This window comes from Mesoplodon densirostris, chromosome 1 (assembly GCF_025265405.1).
Source record: "Mesoplodon densirostris isolate mMesDen1 chromosome 1, mMesDen1 primary haplotype, whole genome shotgun sequence".
NCBI classification, from domain to species: domain Eukaryota; kingdom Metazoa; phylum Chordata; class Mammalia; order Artiodactyla; family Ziphiidae; genus Mesoplodon; species Mesoplodon densirostris.
In genome coordinates, this window is record NC_082661.1 from 12,240,224 (window position 1) to 12,264,262 (window position 24,039).

The 24,039-nt window shown below is 50.6% G+C and overlaps 1 protein-coding gene across 1 annotated transcript; it reads right to left on the bottom strand.

Annotated features, from left to right (window-relative positions):
* Positions 1 to 283: 283 nt before the first annotated feature.
* On the bottom strand, positions 284 to 23,040 carry BAG3 (BAG cochaperone 3). Its single transcript, XM_060098838.1, has 5 exons — positions 22,964 to 23,040; positions 21,998 to 22,832; positions 6,737 to 7,063; positions 4,930 to 5,334; positions 284 to 1,657 (listed from the first exon to the last, which is right to left on the bottom strand). Exons 2-5 carry the CDS (start codon positions 22,181 to 22,183, stop codon positions 842 to 844), a joined length of 1,734 nt encoding a protein of 577 aa, XP_059954821.1. The 5' UTR covers positions 22,184 to 22,832; positions 22,964 to 23,040; the 3' UTR covers positions 284 to 841.
* Positions 23,041 to 24,039: the final 999 nt, after the last annotated feature.

Here is a 24,039-nt window from a genome sequence, read left to right on the forward strand (position 1 = left end):
GGCCTGGGGCCAGGTGGGCAGAGATGCACCTCTGCTGGCGCAATCTGAAGAGGTGTGATGGGCACGTTCCCATCACCTGCGTTCACAGCTCTGAGTCTTCCCAGGTTGCAGCTGCAACCTGAGAATGAAACATGACCGAGACTCATTTTCTCATGGGTCGGGCCGGTAGAGCTGTCACAGGTCCCAGGGCAGGCCTGTCAACGTGTCTGTTTATTCTTCCTGAAGCCAGTGAAAGGCCATCTCGGTGCTGTCACTCTTCAAAATCTAGAAACCACGGAAGACATTCTGAGTTACATTATGACTTTATTTTCCTTTTTTTAAATGCAGCATTAAAGTCATCCAACATACACGTATTCCTACGGCTCCTTACACATTTTATTCTATCTAAAGTTAAGTATTTTAGCTATGAGATGACAAGGATCATCCCATTAAAATGGCAACACTTCTGAAAAATGGGTTTCATGTTTACTGATGAGAAATGGCCTCCCCATCTACCCTGCAAAAACTCCTTCAGTCCAGAGCTGTAGAAAGACAGTTCACATCCATGACTAACATGTGGGACCCATACAGAGAGGGCTCCAAAACAACAAGCTATGGGGTTAAACTTCTGTAACAAGCAACTTCTTTATTTGTACAGAATACGAATACAGAAGAAAAGCATCATTCTCCTTTTAGCCCTTTTATTAGTGTGTTTTGCCTCCACCCAAGTTACTGCGTACCAAGCGGCTATGAAGAGTAAAAACCAACTGATTTTAAGTGCCTGAGATGCATGCAACTTAAAATTCTCTAGAGCACACAATCAGTTCCCAGTCTCCGGGGCTGATTTTTTATTTAGTGGAGACTATGGTGCTGCTGGGTTAGCAGCTGTGTCTGTCGTGCTGCTGGGGTTTGGAGCTGCTGCTTCTTTGGCTTCCGGCTGCTGGGTTTCAGTATTGGGATCTTCTCCATTTCCAGCACTTTTCTTGCTCTTGTCTGCTGTCGCGGCACCCATCTCCATGATTTCCTGAAGTGGCTGATCGGTTTCAAGGGAGCAGGGCTGGAGTTCATAAACCTGGACTTGACCTGGGACATCTATTGCTTTCTGTTCAAGTTTTTCCAGGATGGTCTGAACCTTTCTGACGCCATCTCTCCTGGCCTGGCGGACATCAGCTCGTCCTTCTGGGTCTACCGAATCCAGGGCCAGTAGCTCTTTGGTCAAATACTCTTCTATCATCAGGTACTTTTTGTCCGTCTTCTTGCCTTCAAAGTTGTCCACAGCCTGCTCCAGCCCTTGCACCTTCTCCAAGATGGCTTCTACTTTCAGCACACCTGGATGTTTTGGGGGTACCTCAGCTTCTTCTGGTTTTGGAGGTGTGGCTTCTGCAGGGGCAGGGCTGGGGGCTGCTCTCTCTTCTGCAGCCACGTTCTTGGGGGGAGAGGGAACGGCAGAAGGGGCCGGGCTGGGAGGACAAGGCACCGGAGCAGAGGGAACCTTTACTTCCACTTTCTCAGAGGGAGGCGGGGGCTTCTGCGAAACAGGTTGAGAATCCACCTCTTTGCGGATCACTTGAATCGGGATGTGTCCAGGAGGGAGATCTGGTCCAGCTGGGCCTGGCTTGCTTTCTGCTTTGTTTTCAGGTTGGGGAATAGGCGAAGGTTCTCGATGGGTCATGGGTTGCTGAGAAGAGGCAAGGACACAGAGATAGTTTTAATAACTGGCTGAGAGTCACAGGCAGTCGTTTGTAGCTAGTACTGACTAGAAGAAAACAGAAGTGACTTTTTTGAAGTTTAATAGTATAAGAGGGATTTTCAAAGTCAGCCAAACCTGTTACAAAATTAAAATATGATATTCATCATGTATGTGACCAAACCATTGTTATGCTCCCATTCGTTAACCTTGGTCTCTTGGTCTGTCATCTCTCACTGAATTTTTCTGGAGATGGTATTCTTACGGCAATGAAAAGAAAACCAATATAATTTTTAAAAATGAAAATACCATAAACTCATGCTGACAGCTGAGTTACTTTACCTCAAAGCAAAGTCCTGGGTGACTCAGACTTTCAGGTGATGGAGCCAAGGAGTAATAATGGCCACTTGCCCCCCTTCATCACCCTGTGTGACAGTCTCCACTCAGGGTGTGGCCTTCCCATCTCCTGTTTCAGAAAAGTTATAATCATCTTTTTTTTTTTAAAAAAAAAAACCTATGACAGCCTTGTGGTTTCTGCCCAGACTGATGTATCTTTTGAGAATAAGCAAGATGCTGAAAATGGGTAACACAGTAAGAATTCTGCCTGGACACATTTGTGCCAGAGCTAACATTCAGCAGTGCAGAATCTCTGCACTGACTACATTGGCTACAGAGGCTGAGATACTCTTTAATATGACTATAAGCTATAGCAATATTTAAAAAAATTAACTATGCTTGAAACAGAAACATCTTGGTTCACCTAGCATTTAAGTGAACATCTAAAACCCCCTTAAAAATCTCACACACTGATTTTATCAACTGGGAAATAGGAGTTGGACTACATTATTTCTAAAGTACTCCATATTAAAAACACTAAATCCCACTATAATGTTCAGTTAGGTCAAATCTCTGCAAGCCTCTAAAACGGAATTTCCAAACAAGGTATAAAAGGGAGGCCACTACAAACAAATAAGATTAAGTGGAAATAGTATTAAATATTGTTTCACCAATTATAGAAAATATTGATAATATGGGAAAGATATGAGAGGAAACATCTCCAGCTTTGCAAATGGGCACTTCTTTCCCATTTGAAAGGATTACTGAGTCTGAGTAAGGATCTGATGGACGCTTGGCTATTTGAACACCAGTAGCCTCCTTTTCCATCAAATCTCTTCTGCCAACCAGAAATGCTTAACTTTGGCCCTTAGCACTCATGAACCAGCCACACGCCTCTTCCTGGGTTTTAAAACAATGGCTGAGTAAGCGACTTTGGAAACACTTAAGAGGGGGCGCCCTATGGCTTGTACTCTTCAAAAATGTCAAGGTCATGAAAGCAAAGAAAGACTGAGAAATTGTTTTCCAGATTAAAGGAGACTAAAGGAAAACAACATCTGCATGCAGTGCTCATGATCCTAGATTAGATCCTGGAACAGGAGGAAATTGCTATAAAGGAGATCTGAAAGTGGACTGTGTATGTGACAACGTTTTGAGGACGTTACACTTCCTGCATGTGATAATTCTACTGTGGGTGTGAATGAGAAGGTCGCTCTCTTAGGAAAATATCTGCTGACATCTTTAGGGGTACTGGGCATGATATTTACAATTAAACCTCAAACAAAAAATATAGATAATAATATATGGAGAAATGAAAAAATTATAAAGCAAATGTAGCAAAATGTTAATAGTGAATATGGGTAAATCTTTGCTTTCATGACCTTCACATATACTGGACTTCTCTTCTGTAAGGTTGAAATCATTTCCAAATAAAAAAGCAAAAAAACAAACAAAAAAAAACAATAAAAGGAGGTGTTCTGTTTGAGGGCCCGCAACAGTGTCACCATCTGTAGTAAGAAGATGCCCTGCATTTGTTTACAGGGCACTTTCCTTTTAAAAACTGTGACCAAGGGACTTCCCTGGTGGCGTAGTGGTTACGAATCCGCCTGCCAATGCAGAGGACGTGGGTTTGAGCCCTGGTTCGGGAAGATCCCACATGCCACGGAGCAACGAAGCCCGTGAGCTACAACTACTGAGCCTGCAATCTAGAGCCTGCGAGCCACAACTACTGAGCCCACACACCACAGCTACTGAAACCCGTGGGCCTAGAGCCCGTGCTCCGCAACAAGAGAAGCCACCGCAGTGAGAAGCCTGCACACCGCACGGAAGAGTAGCTCCCACTCGCCGCAACTAGAGAAAGCCCGTGCGCAGCAAGGAAGACCCAACACAGCCAAAAACAAACAAACAAACAAACAAATAAATGCAAAGGCACTTCCACAATGTTGAAAAAATAAATAAATATTTAAAAAACAATGTTGAAAAAATAAATAAATATTTGAAAAACAGTAAAAAATAAAAACCGTGGCTGAGAATTCACTCAGCAGCTGAGCGGCCCCGGCTGCCGAGTGTTCTTCAGCTAAAACTAAAAGACTTCCTCCCCCGGGAACCAGTGCCTGCACGTCTCTACTGAAGGATAAGCGGGCCCTGCCTGTAACTTTCACCAGGCAGGAAGGAAGGCTTCCCATCCGCCCAGCCAGCCGGGCATCGGCCAGGGAACGTGGTCCTCTACCGCAAAGGAGGAGAAAGGAGTTAAGACATGCTCCCTGTGGCCAAGGTCAGAGCAGAGCTGAAGGGAGCGGATGAACACTTTTGAAATAAATGCACAGGATAATCAGATGTTGAACTGTAAGGGACTCATACTAGGCACCGTGGGAAAGATGAGGAGGCTTCATGGAAGTGGCAAGACTGGCTTGTCCCTTGGAGGACGGGGACAGCTTGGATTGTGAAGGCATGTCAGGAAGTGGGTCCAGCACAAGCAAAGGCACAAAAGAGGAGACAAGAGAGTGAAGGGCCTGCAGAGTGCAGGAAGGGGTGTGAGTGAGGCCGCAGACGACGCCGAGGGTGGGGTGTGGAGGGGCCGCAGGGCACTGCAAGGGTATGGTGGGCACTGAGACACCTGGGCCCCGCCACACAGGTGTGTGACGCTGTGTTCTGCCCGCTGTTGCCCACGGTGGTGGCTGGAGTTCTGCCCCTGAGGCAGCTGCAGGGAAAAATGAGCAAAAGCTGTAGAAAGCACCGGAGGTTCACAGCCCTCGCCTGCATTTCTGCTGATGACCAGCCGTTTTCAGGATCTTGCTCTCCCCCAGTTATGTGCGTAAAGCAGGAAGGGCTGGTGGGGCGGGGTGGGGGGACCCAGGGCACCTGCACAGAGCTCCTCAGGCCCTGGAGAGATGCTGCCCCAGCTAGTCTGCCGACACCGACTCCCATACCTGAGGCCTGTCGACCACGGTTTGCACGCGGAGGGACGGCGGGGAGTGCACCGGCGCGCTGCTTCTGGCTGGAGAGCCCTCCCGGCTGGACGCACCCCGGGCGGGTGACCGGAACGGGGATGCTGCCCACATGGTCCGGGGCTCCCAGTCATCTCCCTGGATCTTGTGGTACACAGGCTGGTGGGTCTGGTATTCGCCCTGCTGAGCTGGGTAGTGGGTCTTCTGGGCTTGGTGGAAGGAGGGCTGAGCTGCCGGCCGGGTGACATTCTGCTCATGTATCACAGGGATGGAGATGTAGCCCCGGGGGAGCTGGTGACTGCCCAGGCTGCTCCTGCCAGAGGAGGAGGGCAGGCTGGCGGAGGAGGACGAGGATGAGCAGTCGGAGGCAGCCGGAGACTGGGATCGCTGCAAGATGCAAAGGGTAGATGCACAGCCCCGTGAGCCACCCGCTGTCCAGCCCTCCGACTCTGTCCCCATTGTGCGCCTGCTCTGGGCAGCAGGTTTAATATGACCTCCCGTCTGTAAGCCTTTCCATTTTCAAAATGTAGTGTTAAGACTGGGAGCTCAGGAGTCAAGAGGCCTGGGCTCAAATTCTTAACAGCTCAGTAGCTTTAGGAGCCGCGTTTAACCCCCAGCCCAGTAACTGGGCTGACTTGACTATTCGGTAAAATAATCTGTGCATGTGTCCCAGCCCCAGTGCCACACACAGGAAGCGCTCGCTACATTTTATTTATTGTTGTCACTTCATTTCCTCTTTCCGTAACTCTTTTCCTGCTTATCCACAGAGAACTCAGCTGGGCACTGGGAACTGTGTCCCCTGTGTGGACCGAGGCAGGCCAGGTCCCTTTCCCTTCCCGACCACCTACTTTCTATTCTAGAAAATCAGAAGGGTGTTTCCCCATCTGGCTTCTAAGGGCCCTGCTAGCTTAAATTTGTTCAGGTTTCTCTGACTGATGTGTCACTTTTGATTTTTACGACAAAAACATTACAAATTCAGGTACCGCTTCTCCGAGGAAGGGAAAAGAGCCTCCTGGTGTCCCACATTAACTATGATTTTTCACCCCCGGAGCAAGCATTTGTGCTCAAGAGCAGTGCAGGAGACACGACGGGATGGTGCGCAGACAGGAAAACCAAGAGGGCTTAACGGCTCAGGGTTCCTACTGGGGTCCACTGGCCTTCAAATCTCAGCTAAGAACTGGATTAAGAACTATTCTTTAGACATTAGTGCAGGAAGTGTCGGCTTCAGGCTTAAAACCTGAAAAGCAGCTGCCTTCCTGACTCCTGCTTTTACATTTCCTTTTAAACTGTGGACACCGTAAGGGCAGGTATGCGGTCTCATTTTCACGTCAGTACAGCTCCAAGCAGTTAATACTTACCTGTGAACACTGAACTGAATGAAGTAACACAGAGTATCTCTGCATTTCTGATATAGAAAGCTCGGTGGGTGTACGGGGCATCACATGAGGAGCCAGAAGGCCAGGCTTCCAGTCCCAGCGATGCCACTTCCAACTTTACGATTTTGGACCAAGCTGTTTACCCTTCTGAGCCCCAATTCCTTAACTACCAAATAAACCATGATCCCTGCCCACCTGAAAAACCAACCTGTGAAACGCTGGGGGGACGCAGGGCTGTCTTGCAAGCGATCTTTGCTGGGTGACCTCTGACGCTGCAGGCCAGGCCCAGATGCCCCGCATCTCACCAGGCGTTGCCCTGGGCACCGCATCAGGGTCTGGGGCAGCCTAGGAAGCACAAAACCCGGCACCCCCGGGTCGCACCCCACAGGCCCGCGAGCCAAGCCTCTCCTTACCTCAGGTCCATGGGAGGCTGGGGGCTGGGCTGCTGCTACCGCTACCGCCTGTCCACACTGTTTATCTGGCTGGGTGGCTTCCACCACTCCCCGCAGAGGTGACTGGGGCCTCTGTGGGGCCGCCGGGGCTACCTCGGTTTGGAAGCGCTGCGTCCCAGGCTGGGGGTAGGCGAAGACAGGATGTGGCTGCCGGCTCTGGGCACCTTCGTGGAGGACGGGGATGGGAATGTAGCCTGGCCGGAGCCGGGGGTACACGGTGTGGCCTTCTCTCGTGGGCAGCGGCCTGGAGCCCTCCCTCGAAGGCCCGTTTGCAGAGGATGCGATTTCCTAAAATAAAGAGAAACACAGACCTGTTAGAAACTGGGAAGGAGACAGCCCTGAAGAGGAGCAAGCATGGCACCGAGCACTCCGACCTTCCAGAGTGACCCTGGGTCCCACAGTGCCAGCCAGGGCAGCTGAGCACAGAATGTGTGGGCACCTCCCCTGACCCCCCACTTCTTCCAGATGCCCCATCCCCTACTGAAGCCGCTGTATGTGCAGCAGTTTAAGAATCAGAAGCATCCAGAGGAAGCAGGGGAGCTAAGGTATCTGTTGAGCACAAGAGAAGTCCCAGTTTCCCAAACTGGTAAGACAGGTTTCTTTTCTGGGTGACACAGCAGCAGTGCACATAGGTAAGTCACTGACCGCCTCCCAGATCTTCAGACCCAGATCAGAAGGCGTGAGGAGCGTTCAATTCCAACTCCCTAAGCCACAGCCAGCTTCTCTGCTTTCTAAAAGGTCCTCATGTCTCCTAGCGATACAGACTCGTGCTGGACCCCAACGCAGGCCACAGCTTGGAAATCTGCCGAGAAGGGGCGGCAGCGGGAGGCTGCCTCCTCAGGAATATTTTCAGAACAAGCTGCGAGAAAGGGAGATACACAAGGAATGCAGAAGCAGCACAGGATGAGAGAACAAAACCCGGGGATTAATTGTGCTGGTCTTGTGATGCCAACAAAGCTTGCTTGGCCAGGAGTGGCTGGGTCTCTCTTATGTCCTCTCACGAAGTTCTCCCTTCAGCGGCCTGGCTATTTTGGGACCCTTGAGAAGGCCAAGTTCCAGATGTACCACAGAGAAAGATCTTGTTTCAGACAACAAGGCTGGCCCGTCACTCACCGGGCAATGTCACTTCTCACCAAGCAGAGGCTGGGCAACTGAAACCAGGGACCCCCACGGCTTCCGGTCCTGACGATCTCCTGAGCACTAGAGGGTCCTCTTACGGAGGAGGGGGCTAAGGATTTGTGCCACTGACACACACCGAGTGGGTGAACTATTACGAAGGAGCGTGATCCTTCCTCACGAGGCATCCCTCTGAGCTGCAAAGGAACGCCAAGAGCTGAGGCTCTAGGAGCTTCAGGGTGTAATTCCCAGTGGGGCAAAACTGGTCACAAGTAGGGAGAGCGGAGGGCTGACCCTGGAACTTAGCCCTTTCGGACCCATGAACTGCTTGCCTCCTGCCGAGCCCCGCCCCGGAGGGCCTCCAGCACGAAGGAGAGGCAAGGGTGTTGCCATGTCCTTGGGGACGCCAGCAGACAGGCACTCTCAGATTAGAATACCCACGTGCTCAGGGCAGCGGCATTATCTTAGCCTGCTTAACTCAGGGCACCCAAGAGCAGGGAGTGGGTCCAGGCCTCACATTCAGAACCAAATTCCTGCCATGAGAGGGACACCAAAAGGAAGGCAGCACCAGGGACCGAAGAAACACCGTGCCGCTCGGAGCTGACTCACAACAGGCCGTCCGGGCATTTTCTCCACGCACTGGGCACCTTCCTTCCAGCCTGGAGCAGGGGCCTGGACGAGTGCCGGGGCATCGTCTCTGCGGGCTTCCTCCTGGCCACGCACAAAAGCAGAGCTGAGCGGTCAGCAGCCCTCATCCGCTGACCGGCCCCTGGTCAACATCCTCCTCCCGAGTTGCTTGGTACCATGGGATTACCAAGGCAGCGAGGCATGATCCCTGCCCACTGGGAGCTGCATGAAACAAACAGGAAGCAAAACTACCTGGAAGGCACAGGAGGCCCTGCGGATGGGGGGCCGCCTGGGCTTTTCGAGTAGGAGGGGGCTTTCCTAGAGAGGATGCAAGTCCATTCTCACCTCTGTTGGTAACAGTTCTCTCATCTGGGGTAGTTCTCTGAACCTCGGTGAGCCTTCATCCCCTTTTCTAGACAATGTGCTAGCAACACCCACTTCCCAGGGCTGTCGTGAGGTTTTATGAGAGCACGTCAAGAGGGACACCCACCCCAAAAAAGAGGGATGCCGGGAAGGCTAAAAGGCATGTGAATCCCCCGCTCAACAGGCCCATGATTATGCTCCTCAGACCCTGAAGTGTCAGAGGAATCAAAGCTGAAGGACGAAGTTAACTGGTGGTGACCGGAGTAGAACGGTGACTGCACCTGGAGAAAACGGAGTCGTCTGGGAAGGACGGGATCCCCCCCCCCCCACTTCGGAGGGGATGGAAACGTTCTCCGTCTTTCTCTGGGTGGTGGTAAACGGGTGTACGTCCGTGTCGAAGTCTCTCACACCGTCCACTTCCCTGGGACCCCAACACTGCCCCTCCCTTGCCACATTCCGCCCACACTGTCCAGACCGAACAGGTGAGGGCTGCCACCCCCAGCATCGCCACGCCGGCTGCTGGCTGGGCCTCCACCTCAGACCCTCCCGGGGCCTGGGAACCGTACAGAGGCCTGGCTGAGGCTTGACGGCTCCTGGGGGAAGCCCCCGGATCCAGAAGGTACTGGAGCGGGCCTGCCACGAGTTGTGCTTTTTATGCATCTCCCTGAGCATATTTTGTGCCTCAACTGAAAGAGAAAAGGGAAGAAAAAGGAAGGAAGAAGGGAAGGCGGGCAGGAGAGCAGTTCCGCCTGCCCCAGGGGCTGCGACAGTGGAGCCCATACCTGACCTGGTCTTGGGAGCAGTGCCACGTCCGGGTCCGTGGAAGGAGCGTGTGGTCACCGCAGGCAGGGCTGGGGGTGTCAGGGGCCCAAGCTGGAAGGCCGGGTGGCTACGGGAGGCCTGGAGGCCACTTTCCTACAGTCCTGAGGTCTGCACTCCTGGTTCCGTGTGAATTAACGACCCATTTATGCCATGTGATAAAAACCCACACATCTCTCATGATGGCCTCTGAAAGAAGGCGGGCTCCCGTGCCACTCTGGTGGGGGCTTTGTTTGGAAAACACTGCTTTAGGCAAGTTAAAAAGACCACCTCACTTGTACAGAGTAGAAAACTAACACTTCTACGTGAATAATTTAAACCGAAAATGAAACGCCCACCCATATAACAAAGTCTGCACCCGATGCTGACACCACCTCTGTTTCTACTCTCCTCCCATCAGAGCCCTGTCAACAGCAAATGCTTCAGTTTTACTAACCAAAAAGCACCGCCCCAAAGAGTTAAATTGCCCTTCCTATCTTCTGTGGTGTTTTCATCACAGTCTAGTAAAAAAAAAAAAAAAAAAAAAAAAAAAAAGACGTAATTTTTTTCAAAGGAAAAAGTTTGTTTTTTTTTTGTTTTTGGCCACGCCGCGCGGCATGTAGGATCAAACCCGCGCCCCCTGCATTGGAAGGGTGGAGTCTTAACCGCTGGACAGCCAGGGAAGTCCAAGAAAAAAGTCTTTTAAATGTTTAATGTTTATAATTCTCCTAGAATACGACTAGAACACGTCTCCTCAGTCCCACAAGAAGTGTTCTCGAGTTCAAGCCCAAGCCTACTGGTTATACCAACCAGCATCTTTCATAGAAGAAAGGCACTACCTGCCCCACCCTGACTTCGCTGGGGACTGGGGACTCCGTCTCCTGGGGGTTGCACTTCTGTGTGACCCCGTGATAGGGACGGGGTGCCATCGCGGTCACCAAGTAGATGATGGCCGGCCCTGCCTCCTCATCACCGCCTGCCTTAGCTCCCTAAGGAGCAGTGACGGCTCTACAGGAAGCGTTTTCCAAATCAGCTCAGCTCATTATCCTTACCTGTGGGCAGAGCCATCAGGAATACATACACATGAAATCCAATTAGGAGACAAGAGCCTGACTTCCACTGCTTATCTCACTGCATTGATTTATAAAATGAACTGGTTCACTTCTGCTTTGTGCATTGCATTAAAATCCTCTGCAGGTGCCAAACAACTCCATGAGAAGGCCGGGATAAAAAGGAGGGAAAACTACCTCAGGTGAGCCAAAGTCTGCCCTATCGAGTACAAGGTATATTACTAGACAAGCCTGGGGCCAGGTTCTGAGCTTGGATGAGCCCGTGGCTCACACAGGTCTTGTTTGCTTAAGAGCACAACTAAACTTCACTACTGAGTTTTAGTAACAATGTGGGTGCTTAGGGGACAGCTAGGAGACTTGGAAAGAGGCTGCGCTTGGTCCTAAAGCCGACACTGCCCTGAAATATGTGCGCTACGCAAGCAGCTCACATCCCCTCCCTGGGCCTTAGTTTCCCCAGCTGTGAAATGAAGGGGAGGCCCAGATGTTCTGTAAAGCAGTGGTTCTCAGACTCTAGGGGGCGTCCGGGGCGCCCAGGAAATGCAAAAAAGTGCAGACGCTACGCTCAAACCCCAACAAAGTCTGACTCAGAAGGTGTGTGGGCAAGTCCAGCCCCCATGGCACTGGGAGCACTGACCTAAAGGAGGTTCCTTGCAGCCCTGACGTTCTCTGTGTCCTCTGATTCCAAGATCTCTTCTAGCTCTAAACACCTACATAAAGCTCAAAAACAAGGAAAAGCTGATGTGGCGGAAATCTAAAAATGACCACTCTTGACTGTACCCAGTTAAATCACATTAGAACTCTCTGGAATTCAAGGTGCTCCAAAGTTTCATGAACCAAGTGAAGAGGAGGAAGCTGCTGACCTTGCACCTTAAAAGCAGGGCGGAACCATAAACCCTGAAAACGGCGCCCCTGTGAGCCCCGACCCCAGCTCCACGGTACGGTGCTCTTTCAAACGGGGGCTCAACACCTACAAACCACAGTCTGAATGAAGGGGAACAGCGACAAAGGCAACTCTGAGGGCTGCCCTGCAGCACCTCCGCCTCCACAGCCTGGAGTCCTAAGTAGGACACCGATTCTATCAACTGAGTTTTTAGGCCAGAAGAGTCTCACGCCTGCCAGGCAGTGACTTTTACTAAAGACACTTCAGAACTCCTAAAACAGAAAAAAAGATGGCGGGAAATAAGAATCCTGGGACTCCCCATTTAGCGAGGATGTGGATCAAAAGAAAGTGGCTTGGCTTGCCTCTTTCAGGCAGGAAGCAAAACAAAAGAAAAACTTCCTTCTAAAGCGCACAGACCTGCGCTTCAACATTCTACCAAAACTTCGTTTGGTATTACAGGCCACAGACATGAAATAAGGTATCATTGCCAATGTGATATATAAAGACATATCTATATCCCCACAGCCGAACTCAAAGTTCCCACTGGGATGTGGTAAAGGGTCTCTTCTACTGCCCCAGCCCTGTTTGGGGCACGTAATGGACTTCGGGCAAATTCTGCCTAATAAGTAAAGTCCACATCCACCAAGGTCTGTTTACAGCACTCCTAGTGAGACAAGAGTCTGAGCTGTAAGCAATCTAGTCCCAGGTGCTTGGAGGTTTTAACTGATATGCCCTGTTATTAAAGTATGTATACTTATCTACAAAGAGTTACAGATGTAGAAAATAAACTTATGGTACCAGGAGGTAAGGGGTGGGGGAGGAATAAATTGGAAGATTGGGATTGACACATACCCACTACTATATATAAAATACACAGCTAATAAGGACCTACTGTATAGCACAGGGAACTCTACTCAATACTCTGTAATGGCCTATTTGGGAAAAGAATCTAAAAAAGAGTGGATATATGTGTACGTATAACAGATTCACGTTGCTGTACACCTGAAACTAACACAACACTGTAAATCAACTATACCCCAATAAAAAAAAAAAAGTATGTACAGTTGATCCTGGGATTACTGAGATGGGTGTCCCTATGTGCTTCTGCTAGGGAAAAGCACATTTTTAAGATGTGCTTAAAACAAGAGAGATGAGTCCGTTTTCAAGTTGCCATTCGGGACTCCAATCCTGCTCTGCTGCTCGCCAGGTGTGTGCCCTCGGACAGGACTCCTTGGTACTAAGACTCAGTTCCCCCAGCTATAAAAATCCCCATGCGTTCCAGGGCTTTTTGCAAGATTTAAGTGAGATAAGGCACGAGAAAGTCTTTGTAAACTCTGAGCTGTCCCGTGCCCTATACAACTACGTTCCTCCATTCCACAAATAGTTACTGATGGACCCAGCTTTTCCCAAGCAACAGTTGGTTGGGCCTATTTACAGAGTTGTGAATTTGGGTTTAATTCTTCAGTGATCTCACCAAGTTGGTAATGAGCCTGTTAGAGTCTGAAGCCCCTTTATCTGAGAGTCTTAAGAGCACTAATTAGCAGGGATGGCACTTTCTCTGCTAAGAAGTGTATCTAAAGTTTCACAACCTGGAAGCAAACACAGCTAAAAACAACTCTAGGGGCCTGAGCGCTAAACTCCCCTCTCCCTTCAACAGGCCCCAGGCGCTGAAGGGGTCTGCCTTGCAGACAAACTCACCTGAGAATCAACACGCAACCTGCAGTGACTGTGGTTCCTGCACACATGCCCCTGAGACCCAGGGGAAAGAGCCAAGCCAGGCTGGGGCAGGAGGCGTCTGGGAGTAGAACATCTGCTGGTGTCCCCCTAATACTCTCAGTGTGTCCCCCCAGGGCGTATAAGCAGTCTCCAGGCCACAGCTGGGTATGTCCCCTGCTGGGGAGAGCGCTCGGGGCTCAGAGGCCCCCATGGGCCCCCTGGACCCCTCCTCAAGGATACCATGGAGCAGATGTGGCCCAAGGTCACATGGGAAGTGACTGCAGAACCAGGAAGAGAATCCCGGTCACTGGAGTTCAGCTCCTGAGCTCAATGGCTTCAGGGAAATTAAAGACTAACTACTTCCTCTTCAGGGAAAAAAAAAAAAAAAAAAAGGGTAGGGATCAATCTAAAGGCATAAATCACAAACGGAAAAGTACCTGAAATTTCCATATTAGGAAGTGAAATCTTGTCTGAATTTAGATAAAGAGACCGCTTCATCCCCATGGACACATTTCCATGGGTTTCTCAAGGTTCTTTCTCAGACTCAGGTAGAACACTGTTCAGTCACCGGGCTCCTCCGTCTGTGAGATGTCAACCATGCAAAGCATCTGTTGGTATCAGGGTGCTGGGCTTCACTGGACATGTATTTTGTACAAAACACAAGTTTCGCAAAAGAAAAAAATCTCCGATTCGTCAACCACAGCTCCGGCAAGGGGAGACTCTGACAGATGGTGGTAGTCTCGGGGGGACTGCTGGGAGGACCCCTCCCCCACCCTAAGCAGCTTCTCAAAGCACTCCTTCCCCAGCAACCACCCTCCCCCAAAAGGGTGGTGGCAATTAGAAACCCCCTGCCTCTCTCCTTCCACCCACGGTGACATTTCCCCCGCTTAGGGCAGGGTCCAGTACGCCTGTGCAGAGGGCCGGCCCCTCGTTTAACGTGGCTCCGTTTCCCCCCAACACCACTGGGCACGTGGTCGGTCCTCAGGCCTGTGCAGAGACTTGGAGGGAGAGCCCTGCCTCAAGCAGTCGGGATTACGGGTAAACACAGCGCCCCCTGCAGAACACAGGATACACAGTTCCCCTGGCCCATCTTGGGCAGGGTATCTGGGGTGAGTCCACAGACGGATGAAGCTGTGGGCTGCAGGTCTGGCTGAGGCTCCAGAAGGCCAACAGCCTTCATCTGCCCTCACGCTGAGTTACTGCCCAGCACCTACCACACCCACGAGGGACACAGGAACCCCCCGGGAAGGGTGCTGAGGGTGTCTGGACACTGGTGGAAGGAGAGTCAGCTAAAGTGGTCCAGGGGCGATAAGAAGAGGCCTTGCCTTGGGAAACGAGACTTCATACCCATCTAGGAACCAAGAGACCCACGTCCAGCCAGCACTGTCCAATCTGTGGGAAAGCCAAGCGCCTGTGAATCCCCTCCGACTTCTTGGCGAAGACTGGGACTGTCGCCACAGACTGCACATATGCCTCAGGTCAGGCCCTGGCTCATCACTTTCCCGATCCTCATGACCCTGCTGGACAGGTACTGGTGTATGCCCGTTTCTCAGAAGGAGAGACTGAGGCTCGGGGAAGGTGAGTGATTTACCTGAGATCACCAGAACCCAGGTCTGTCAGACGCCAAGGCCGGGGATACGTTAACCCTTTCACTATTCCTGCCACCCCTGTACACTGTGTGATAATGATTGGCTAATGTCTCCAAACCCTTCACCTTCTTGGGGTAAAACGCAGCAGGAGGGAAAGCATTTCATTTCGCCCGGTTGGAGCTGGGCTGAGGCGCAGACCTGGAACATTCAGTTCGAGTGTGGTCTCGGTCAGGGAGCCAGGGCTTGATGCTGAGTCACTGCAGCGACAGCGGGGCTCACCTCTGAGTCACACAGACCCAAGACTCCACACAAGCCCAGCATGGGGCCTCTGCAGGGAGAGAACCCAGGTCTAGCCCAGCAGGAGCGCTGGTCCCGCTCTGACACTCAGGGTCCATGGAATAATCTGGAAGATTCACAAGTGATGTGGCTGCCTTCTCTGCCACACACGTCCTCTCCTTTCTTCCTGCCGTTTCCATTTCTGAACTATTCATTCTTTCTTTCTTTGTCCAAGAAGAATTTTTTAAATAACTGAAAAGAACAACAATTCTTCTTTAAGTTAAATTAAATTAAATTTTCAAGAAACTGAGGAAGTTACTTCAAAATAGGAAATGTTTGTTCTTCAAAAGGATGCTAAGGCATTTTCAGGGGAAAGTCCCGCCTCAATCACTAGGGACACAGCTCTGTGCAGGGAGCTCTTGGGAGGCGCACTGTTTACAGGCTCCTAATGTAGGCAGCAGGCAATCTACAATCCCGGGCGCTTCAGAATTGACAGTGAATAACAGGCTTCGCTCTGCAGCGTCTGATCTTACTGCCAGCCTCATGGACAAAAAAACTGGAGAGAGACTCCTTCCGTGGCGCCGGAGCTGCTCTCTGCCGCTGTGGCTTAGAGGCATCTGGCTGTTGCCAGCAACCGGCCTCCCCGGCAGGCCTGCTCCAAGACGCTGTGTCACTGGCGGGGACAAAAAAGAGCTTCTCCAGAGCCGTAAGGATGAATTTAGGGAATCAATACCAAAGTCCCCGGTGGAGAAAAGGCCATTCAGAAATTCAATAAAAAGGAACCGGCTCCCGGGAGACATTTGGGAGCAGGAGACACCGCCGCTTAGGAACCAACAGAAGGCTTCCCGCGACACGCTCTTCAGGAAGGGACGCTTTCCCTCAACCAGCCTGTCCACTCCGGAGCCCAGGCCCATGTTTTACTCTTCTCCACGCAGAATCCTTCACACGCTGAGCCTGTAGACCCTGCCGGGCTCTGAGAGGCAGAAAGGGGAAAGAGACGCAGACTGTGCCTCTGGGACTCCCAGTCCACAGGGACGTGACCCCAAGGCAAAGCAGAAAAGTGCCGCCTTTCGGAAGAAAGATTCGAATTGAAGTAATGTGGAGTCCAGAGCAGGGATAGCCTACTTCACCGGAGAGACCGAATAAATGCTTTGTGGAAAATGGCACCGAAGGAGGCAGAACTGTCCTCTGTGTGGCCTTTAAAACCATGACTTGCAGAGAGCAGGTGCTCAAAAATGTCGGAAGAGATGAATGAGTGAAGACTGGGGTCCATCTTCTAGGTTCAGACCCAGGCTCAGGAAACGAGCCAACATTTCTGATCGGCTGTGAAGAGATGGACTCAAGGCTGTTTATGCTCCTGGCGAGCTCGGAGCATAAAGGACTGAGTATAAAGAAGCAGCCAGGTCCACTAGCGGCAAGCCTGTCTGTCACCTGGGGTGGGGGTGGGGGTGGTGGTAAACCTCTGGCCACAACAGTCTTTCTGTTTCGTCATAGCTGAGAGGCCAGGCACATCCTCTCTCTCCAAGTCTGTTTCCTCATGCATAAGGTGAGCCTGACAGCCTCCACCTTAGTGAGCTGCTTTGAGGACTTAAAGAGAGAAGGTTTGGAAAAGCACCCACCTGCGTCTGGCACGTATCTATAAATATGCTGACAGACAAAAAAATAGTTCATCCCTTCCTAAAGAAATTCTCTCTGCTTAAGCTTTTACAAGCTGCCTGGCTTGCTGAAAAGCTGCCAAGGCCCCCAAAGAAATTGTCATAGAAATATGTGAAGAGTTTAAGAACACCAGATATCTCACGCAGCTGCACAACGCCAAACAAGGGCTAGTTCCACATCTGCAAAAGGAGGGGATCTGGAGCCTAGGTTCACAAGTCCAGCTGTGAGTCTGAGGGCTGAGGCACAAAAGGGTGTGTAGACTTGATTCACGAGCAATGGGGAGCCGGGAGGGGCTGGAGGATTCCTCAGTCAGGTATGAGAGAGGTTTCCTCAGTGTCCATCAGCACTAGAGGGTCCTTGGAGGTTCCTAATAAGCAAGGCCTTTGTCATCTGCTCCCAGTTTTTCTATACAAGGTGTCTTAAATATGTAAGAGCAACATGAAAACAGCAAAACTATGAAGGAGAAAGAGGAGCTTTGGATTACGCATGGTTTCTTAATTTTTATGAAAAATACCAGATCATTTTAAAATGTCAATAGGAAGTTAACAGACATGCAGAGTGGTTTATATAAGGCAACTGTGTGTCATTCCAGAAACGAGGACAGTGCTAATCAAGCCTCATGGGTGGTATGAAGCCTTCTGACTCACAGGCAGCCCAACAGCAACAAACAACCAAGCCTTCCCGGCCCTGGCTAACGTCAAACGCTGCCACGGTTCCCAGGCACTGACTCTACCCTTGTAAAGGGTAAATATACTCCACAAAACAGGGGACAAGCTTTGCTCAGTTCTTGCATAAGCCAAACACAGACTGCTATTTAGAAGGGAAAATGAAGGTCCTGGATGAGCTGGACTCATAAGGCATCTGGCCATGTTCTTTATCCACCCCCAGCAAATCACTATTCATCAGTCATAAAGAAATTTGCTCCAGAGTAACTGCAACTGGCTGGAAATACAAAGGAGAGAATGGCCACTCATTTCCTGACTGTGTCCCGATTCTAAGAGGCACAAGAGCTTGCAGTCAATCTGCAAAGAACAAGGTGATCTCATCTTTAAGAAAATTCAGGAAGCTCCGCCGAACGTGAAGGGGAAGAAATGGGGCTCTACTTCAGTCGACACTCAAAACATTTCCGATTTCCTCTGAAAGGATGTTCCTACCTGTCTCGCACAGAGCCTGAGGATAATCTGTCAAATTACTGTGGTGAGATTCTGCCGGCAGCGGAAGACAAGAGGGAGAGACTCTGGCTTGCTTCTTTCTGGGGTCCAGGAGGGTCTCGGGACCACCTCCCCACGCCCGGCACTGGCACCCCACCAGGCTCCAGCCCTCCCCACGCCACCCCTATCTTCGTTCCCAGAAGCCACGCACCGGGCGAGTTTCACCACGAAGGAAGGGAGGCTCCGGTGACGGCTCTGCAGGTTAGATGTTGAGCAGGCCCCTTGAGGATGCCAAGGCCTACGCAGGCGCACGTGAAGTCACAGCTCCCCCGCCCCCCTAAGAAGTGGGATCATTGTCCTTCGGTGGCTCCCAAATGCCAGACTGACGGAATCAAGAACCAAGAGGGAAGCTTTTTTGACATACAGATTTCTGGGCCCTGCCCTGAGCAACTCAGATTGAAAAAGGGGGTACCCAGCTGGCAACGTGTGTTCTTAAAAGGCTTCCCTGGAGACTGCCAGGCTTGGGAATCCGTGCCGGGGACCTCCAAGACCGGCAGAGCTAGAACAGCCCTGCTCCTCCAGGGAGGAGGGTCTCACTCTGGTCGCAGGAAGGTTTGTGAGGGAGCAGCACAGCGCACGCTCCGAAATATCTGGCCTCTGTTTATTTAGCAAGAGAGCCTGGAGGAGTGGCTGCACAGAAACTGTACATCCCCTGACTCCAAAGTGGACGTCAAGCTCTCTGCCAGAGACGGGGCCTGGACTGGTATGAAACTGCCAGGAGATTAGTGGGAAGCCCACGTGTGCAGAAAATCGATATCCGGGAAGACTGCAGGTTCAGTTGCTCAGAGTGGAGCTGGATTAAGCCCAAAGCCTTTGCCTCTAGCTGTCCTGCCTCTGCAATGAAGGGCAAGACACTTGCTTTCAGTTGCCGCCTCTGTAAAAATGGGATGAAAAGTCACTCTAACCACCTCAGGGGAATGAGAGAGGATCAATCGTAAGACAACAGAGGATAAGACTAAACCAAAGTTCTGATCTTTTTCTTCTTTCGACGAAAGCCATTTCTGTAGCTACATGGTTAAACTGTAAACACCCAGAAGCTGTCTTCTCCAGAAGAGGGCTTTCTCTGTTTTTCATGTTCAATGAATAGCTCTTTATTGATTGACAGCATCTCCTCTTGAAAGTAAGGATGCTCAGGGGGTCCTCTTAGCTCAGTTCCTCTAAAATCACCCTTTGTTTTCTGCCTGAGCCCTTTTCTCCTTCCACATTAAGAAACCAAATTTCGAATATAAAGTAACAGCGAAGGATTTTCCATTGTATTTACTCTGGAGTAAGGTGTCATTCATATAAGTGAAAGTGAATTAGTCACATAGATGTTCTGTGTATATCAAAGCACAGTCTTGAAAGCAATGAAGCCCAGAGCTAATGAACTGAATGTTAGTTTTCTCCCTATGTTTTGGTACCATGCTGAGAAATCTCAAGTAATTAATTTGGTAAAGAGAGCTCTTTTCTTGAGTTGATCACATCCAGCCATCACCATCTAAGTAGTCACAGAACGGAAGTCAGCCACCCAATACTTGATGGTTGGGAGGACACAAAAATTACCAAGTATTCCAGCCTGCACGCTTCATAGTTTCATAAAAATTTAAGACACTTCTACCTTCCTCTGAACAGATACACTGCCTCTTATCGACTTTTCAGTGTAGTTCTCTCTTTGCTCTTGGTACTAGCTGAGTGGCCTTTGGAAACACACTTGAACTCTCTGGGTTGTTTTTTGTTTTTTTGTGGGCTTTTTTATAAATTTATTTATTACGTGGGCTCCGTAGTTGTGGCTCACGGGCTCTAGAGCCCAGGTTCAGCAGTTGTGGCGCACGGGCTTAGCTGCTCCAAGGCATGTGGGATCTTCCCAGACCAGGGCTCAAACCTGTGTCCCCTGCATTGGCAGGCGGATTCTTAACCACTCTGCTACCAGGGAAGCCCCTCTCTGGGTTTCTTTCTCAGAAGAATAGAGGCTGGGGTAAAAGGTCTTTAAGGACCTTTCAACTTTAAAATTCTGACTGTTAAATTTTCAAATCAACTTTTCCAGCATCAGACTTCTGGTTTAGTAGCTCGTATTTTCTACTTGTCGAGAACAATAATAGTAACTCAACCTGGTTTTTTCCCCTTTGAGAAAGTTTATAAAACCAAGCCTAACCCATCCACTGTACAGATGCACAAAGATCTCAACGTGCTGGGTGAGTTTCATGTTGAAAACAAAGTGCCAGCAAGGTGGGACTTAACACTGCACTCACAGTGGGTATGTTCACACTTGATCTTCGCTCACCACCAAGGATGCCAGCGGATTCTGACCGTCCCTGTCTCTATAGGAAGGAAGCCTCAAAATGATACTTTTGTTTTTTGTGGTTTTTTGCCTACAGTAAAGGTCTACATCCTTGCAGGCTGCAGTAACAGAGCTGGTTTGAAATGAGCATCAGTTTCACTCAATAATGGGCTGAACAGACAAGCAAAAAAGTATATATGGTTATGCCCATCCCAGCTAATTATAGCCTCTAGGTACTAATTTTCAGAAATAAATATACAATTTAAATTTCTTATAAATGTAAGCTGCTGAATCTACAATGTCTCACTGTTGGGCACCAGTCTTATAAATATTTTTAAGAAAAAACTGCATAAAAATGAAGGTGGATAACACAGATCTTTCTTCTAAAATAATGATTTATAAAGCATTTTTAATTTTGTGAATTTTTAAATCTTCAAAATAACTTATCAGCTCTTTATGACTTTTATTTTTATTTTGCCCAGACAACGTAACACTACCCTTTAAGTATTTTTCTTTTTGCCAAGCTTAATATTTTGAAAAAGCTCAAATTTATAGAAAATTACAAGAGTAGTACGATTAGTTATAATTTTTTAAGTTAACAGACTCATTCCAAGTTTCTATTTTCAAATTTTCATGCTTCTAAGGATTAAGTAGTATATATCCCTGTATATATGTAAATGAGGCATCCTTCTAATACAAAAGTATTACTACACAGTTATTTGTGTATTAGAAACAAATCCTAGGTATTTTAGTAACATAACAAGGAAGGGAATGTATTGCCATTTAAAAAAAAGTCTCTTTCTTGCCAGTGTGAGGCAATGTCTAAGGCAATAGCCAACTAGGAGACAGTCCCACATCTTTAGTTTAGAAACTGCCTGGAAGAACAGCATCTTGTTTTTAACAAGTCATACTAGAATATATTCTTAGTGAAAACAGTTTCAACCAATAACACAATTTTAATTTCAAATACAGAATGGGAAAAAAAAAAAGGAATGAATTTACATCCAGCCTCCTGAGTCACTCTGTGCCTGAGATGGGAGGGTGAAGTCAAGACACCTTCAATCGAATTCAGGAACTTTAGGGGGTAAAATTCCTAACAGACCCTAAAAGACCGCCACCCCAGCTTGCCAATGGCCCCCCGGCGTCCGCCAAAGTACGGTCAGCAGGGTGAAACCAGGATCTCGGCCCTGGAAGCCGGGCGGAGGCCGCGGCGGGGCCTGGCCTGGGCCTCCGATGCTGACCAGGCCGGCCTCCCCTCGTCTCCTGGCCCACGGCCCCTCGCATCGAGCCGGTGGACCGAACCCGGCACCACCGCGCGGGTCCCACTTCCCGCCCGACCCCCGGAAACCAAACGCGGCCCAGGGAGGACAGTCCTCTCCCGGACCTCCCCCTCGCCCCGACGCCGGCCAAGGGAGGGGGCTCGTGGGGGGGCAGCAGGCCGACCCCCATGAGAGCTGGTATCCTTCTGGGGGGCCCGTGCGTCCCAGGTGGCCTTCACTGACCTCCGGGGCACCGGCTCAGGCGGGCTACGGCCGGCGGGCACCTGGCGCCTCGCGTCCCCGCAGCCCGGCCCAGTCCAGCCGCCCCCTACGGCCCTGTCCCGACCGCTGGCCGTCGAGGGGGGGCCGCTGACCCGGCGGCCTGCGGCGCGGGCCCTGCTCACCTTGGGGACCTCGGGGGGCACGCGCGGGTCGTTCCACGTCGTGGTACGGCTATTGTGGTCCACGAAGAAGGGCCAGCCGGTCTGCGGGTCGATCTTGATTTCCCAGCCAGGGGGCAGGGGGTCGCGGTCGCCGGCGCCGCTGCCGGACGCCATCTGCACCATGGGCGAGTGGGTGGCAGCGCTCATGCTGGGTCGGGGTTGGCCCGGAGGGGCGGCCGCCGGGGTGCCGGATCAAGGGGTGCCGGGTCACGGGGTCGCGGGGTGCCGGACCTCCAGGTGCAGAGTCGCTCGCTGGCCGCGGCCGGAGCTAGAGTCGTGCGCGCCGCCGACGTGTCCGGGAAGCCGGCGCCGGGCACCTTTATGAATTAAAGGAGGGGGTGACGTGGCCGGAGAGGGCTGGAAGCGTCTGGAAATAGCCTCCTCGCTGCCAAAGGGGAAGGAGGAGATAAAGGGAGGTAGCAACTGGCCGGCTAGAAACTTCTGGTCCCATCCAGATAAGTTGGCGGCGGCGCCGCTTGGATGTGGAGCTCCGCCCTGAGTCATCAGCTATAATCGTGGCGGGGCGGGGCGTGGGCGTGGGCAGGGCGTGGGCGGGGCCTCGGCCAGGCCGCCCCTCCTCCAACCCTCCACCTCCTCCCCAGCCCCAGCTTCCCCGGCGGGGGCCCCCCGGCCGAGATGGCCTTGGGGTGGGCCCGGTGCATCCGCGGAGTGCGCGTGTCGCCGGCCGGCAGGACTAGCGAGCCCCAGGGACATCGTCTGTGTGTCCTGGGCCGGTTTCGGTTTTCAGACTCGTTCCCTCTTCTTCGAGCCGCGTGGGTGTTCCCGGGACTGGCTCCTTCGTATAAAAACAAAGTCATCGTTAGCCTTTAAAGTCGCTGGATTTAAACTCGAGTCTCTCCCACCTCCCCTTTGCATCCCCATATACTGATACTCCAGGATATTGGCCCTCAGTTAGGTTTTAATCACTTTTTTCCGTAGGCTTAAGGGCCGTCCGGAAGGAGCTCTGGAATGTTGATCCGACACCATCACCAAGCCAGGGAGAAAATGGAAGTACAAATGGAAACTCACCTGCCTTTCGAAACCTAAAGAAAGATTGCATCAGCGCATGGTTTTATGCTCCTGAACCTCAAATCTGAAATGTAGAAACTATCATTGCATTGAATAACTTTAAAGAAAAAAAAAATATTCTTTTGGGTTTGGGTCTTTTTTATGGTGGAAGTTGGTTCTTGCTATCTTAATTTGACCTTCATTTGGAAAGTAGAGGAAAATTCAAATCAGGAAAAAATTTTGTTTGGTTAATTCAGTGGTGGGTTGCACTTGTAACCTCAGCCAAGCACCTCAATTCCTCTGGGAGAGAGAGTGCGCCCCCAGAGGCAGAATGTTTGGGGGGGGGGTGTCCCATTTTAGATCCTTAGGCATGCAGACTCATTCCCTTAGCCAGAAACATTTTGAGAAGTTGCCTTGGACTAATATTGGGCCCAACTTTCCAACTCAAATGCAGAGAATACTCTGGAACCCTCAGAGACAACACCTTTTGTGTCTTCCCGCCCTCAAATTACTCCTTTTGGAGCAAATGCTAGAGAGGCCTGCCAGGCACTTCCAATGGAATGTTTCTCACTTACATAGGTCTACTTACCAGCTTTAAAGTACAAAAACTCAGTTCTGTGAAAACACAGAGATGATTAAGCCCCAGGGACTGACTTGGGTCACCAAACACACGAGAATGAGGTATAAACCCAAATGCCAGTGCAGTAATTTATCATAAGAAGTATGACTATTGAAGGAGCTGGACCCTCAAGTGCACTAGTCAGTGGCTCTCTTATTCTTCCTTATTTCTGAAACCCTGTGCACAAGGCTGGGCCCAGAGTTCATATTCAATAAATATTGATGTTTATTGAAGATTGATTCCAAAGTGATTTTTTTTTTTTTTTTTTTTGCGGTATGCGGGCCTCTCACTGTTGTGGCCTCCCCCGTTGCGGAGCACAGGCTCCGGACGCGCAGGCTCAGCGGCCATGGCTCACGGGCCCAGCCGCTCCGCGGCA

What these genes read in the sequence shown, in the direction of transcription:
- BAG3 (XM_060098838.1), bottom strand. Translation starts at nt 22,183, where the DNA reads ATGAGCGCTGCCACCCACTCGCCCATGGTGCAGATGGCGTCCGGCAGC. An exon ending in TGCCCCCCGAGGTCCCCAAG is followed by an intron (nt 7,064 to 21,997) that starts GTGAGCAGGGCC and finishes TCTTTATTTTAG; the next exon opens with GAAATCGCATCCTCTGCAAA. An exon ending in CCGTGGTCGACAGGCCTCAG is followed by an intron (nt 1,658 to 4,929) that starts GTATGGGAGTCG and finishes GCCTCTTCTCAG; the next exon opens with CAACCCATGACCCATCGAGA.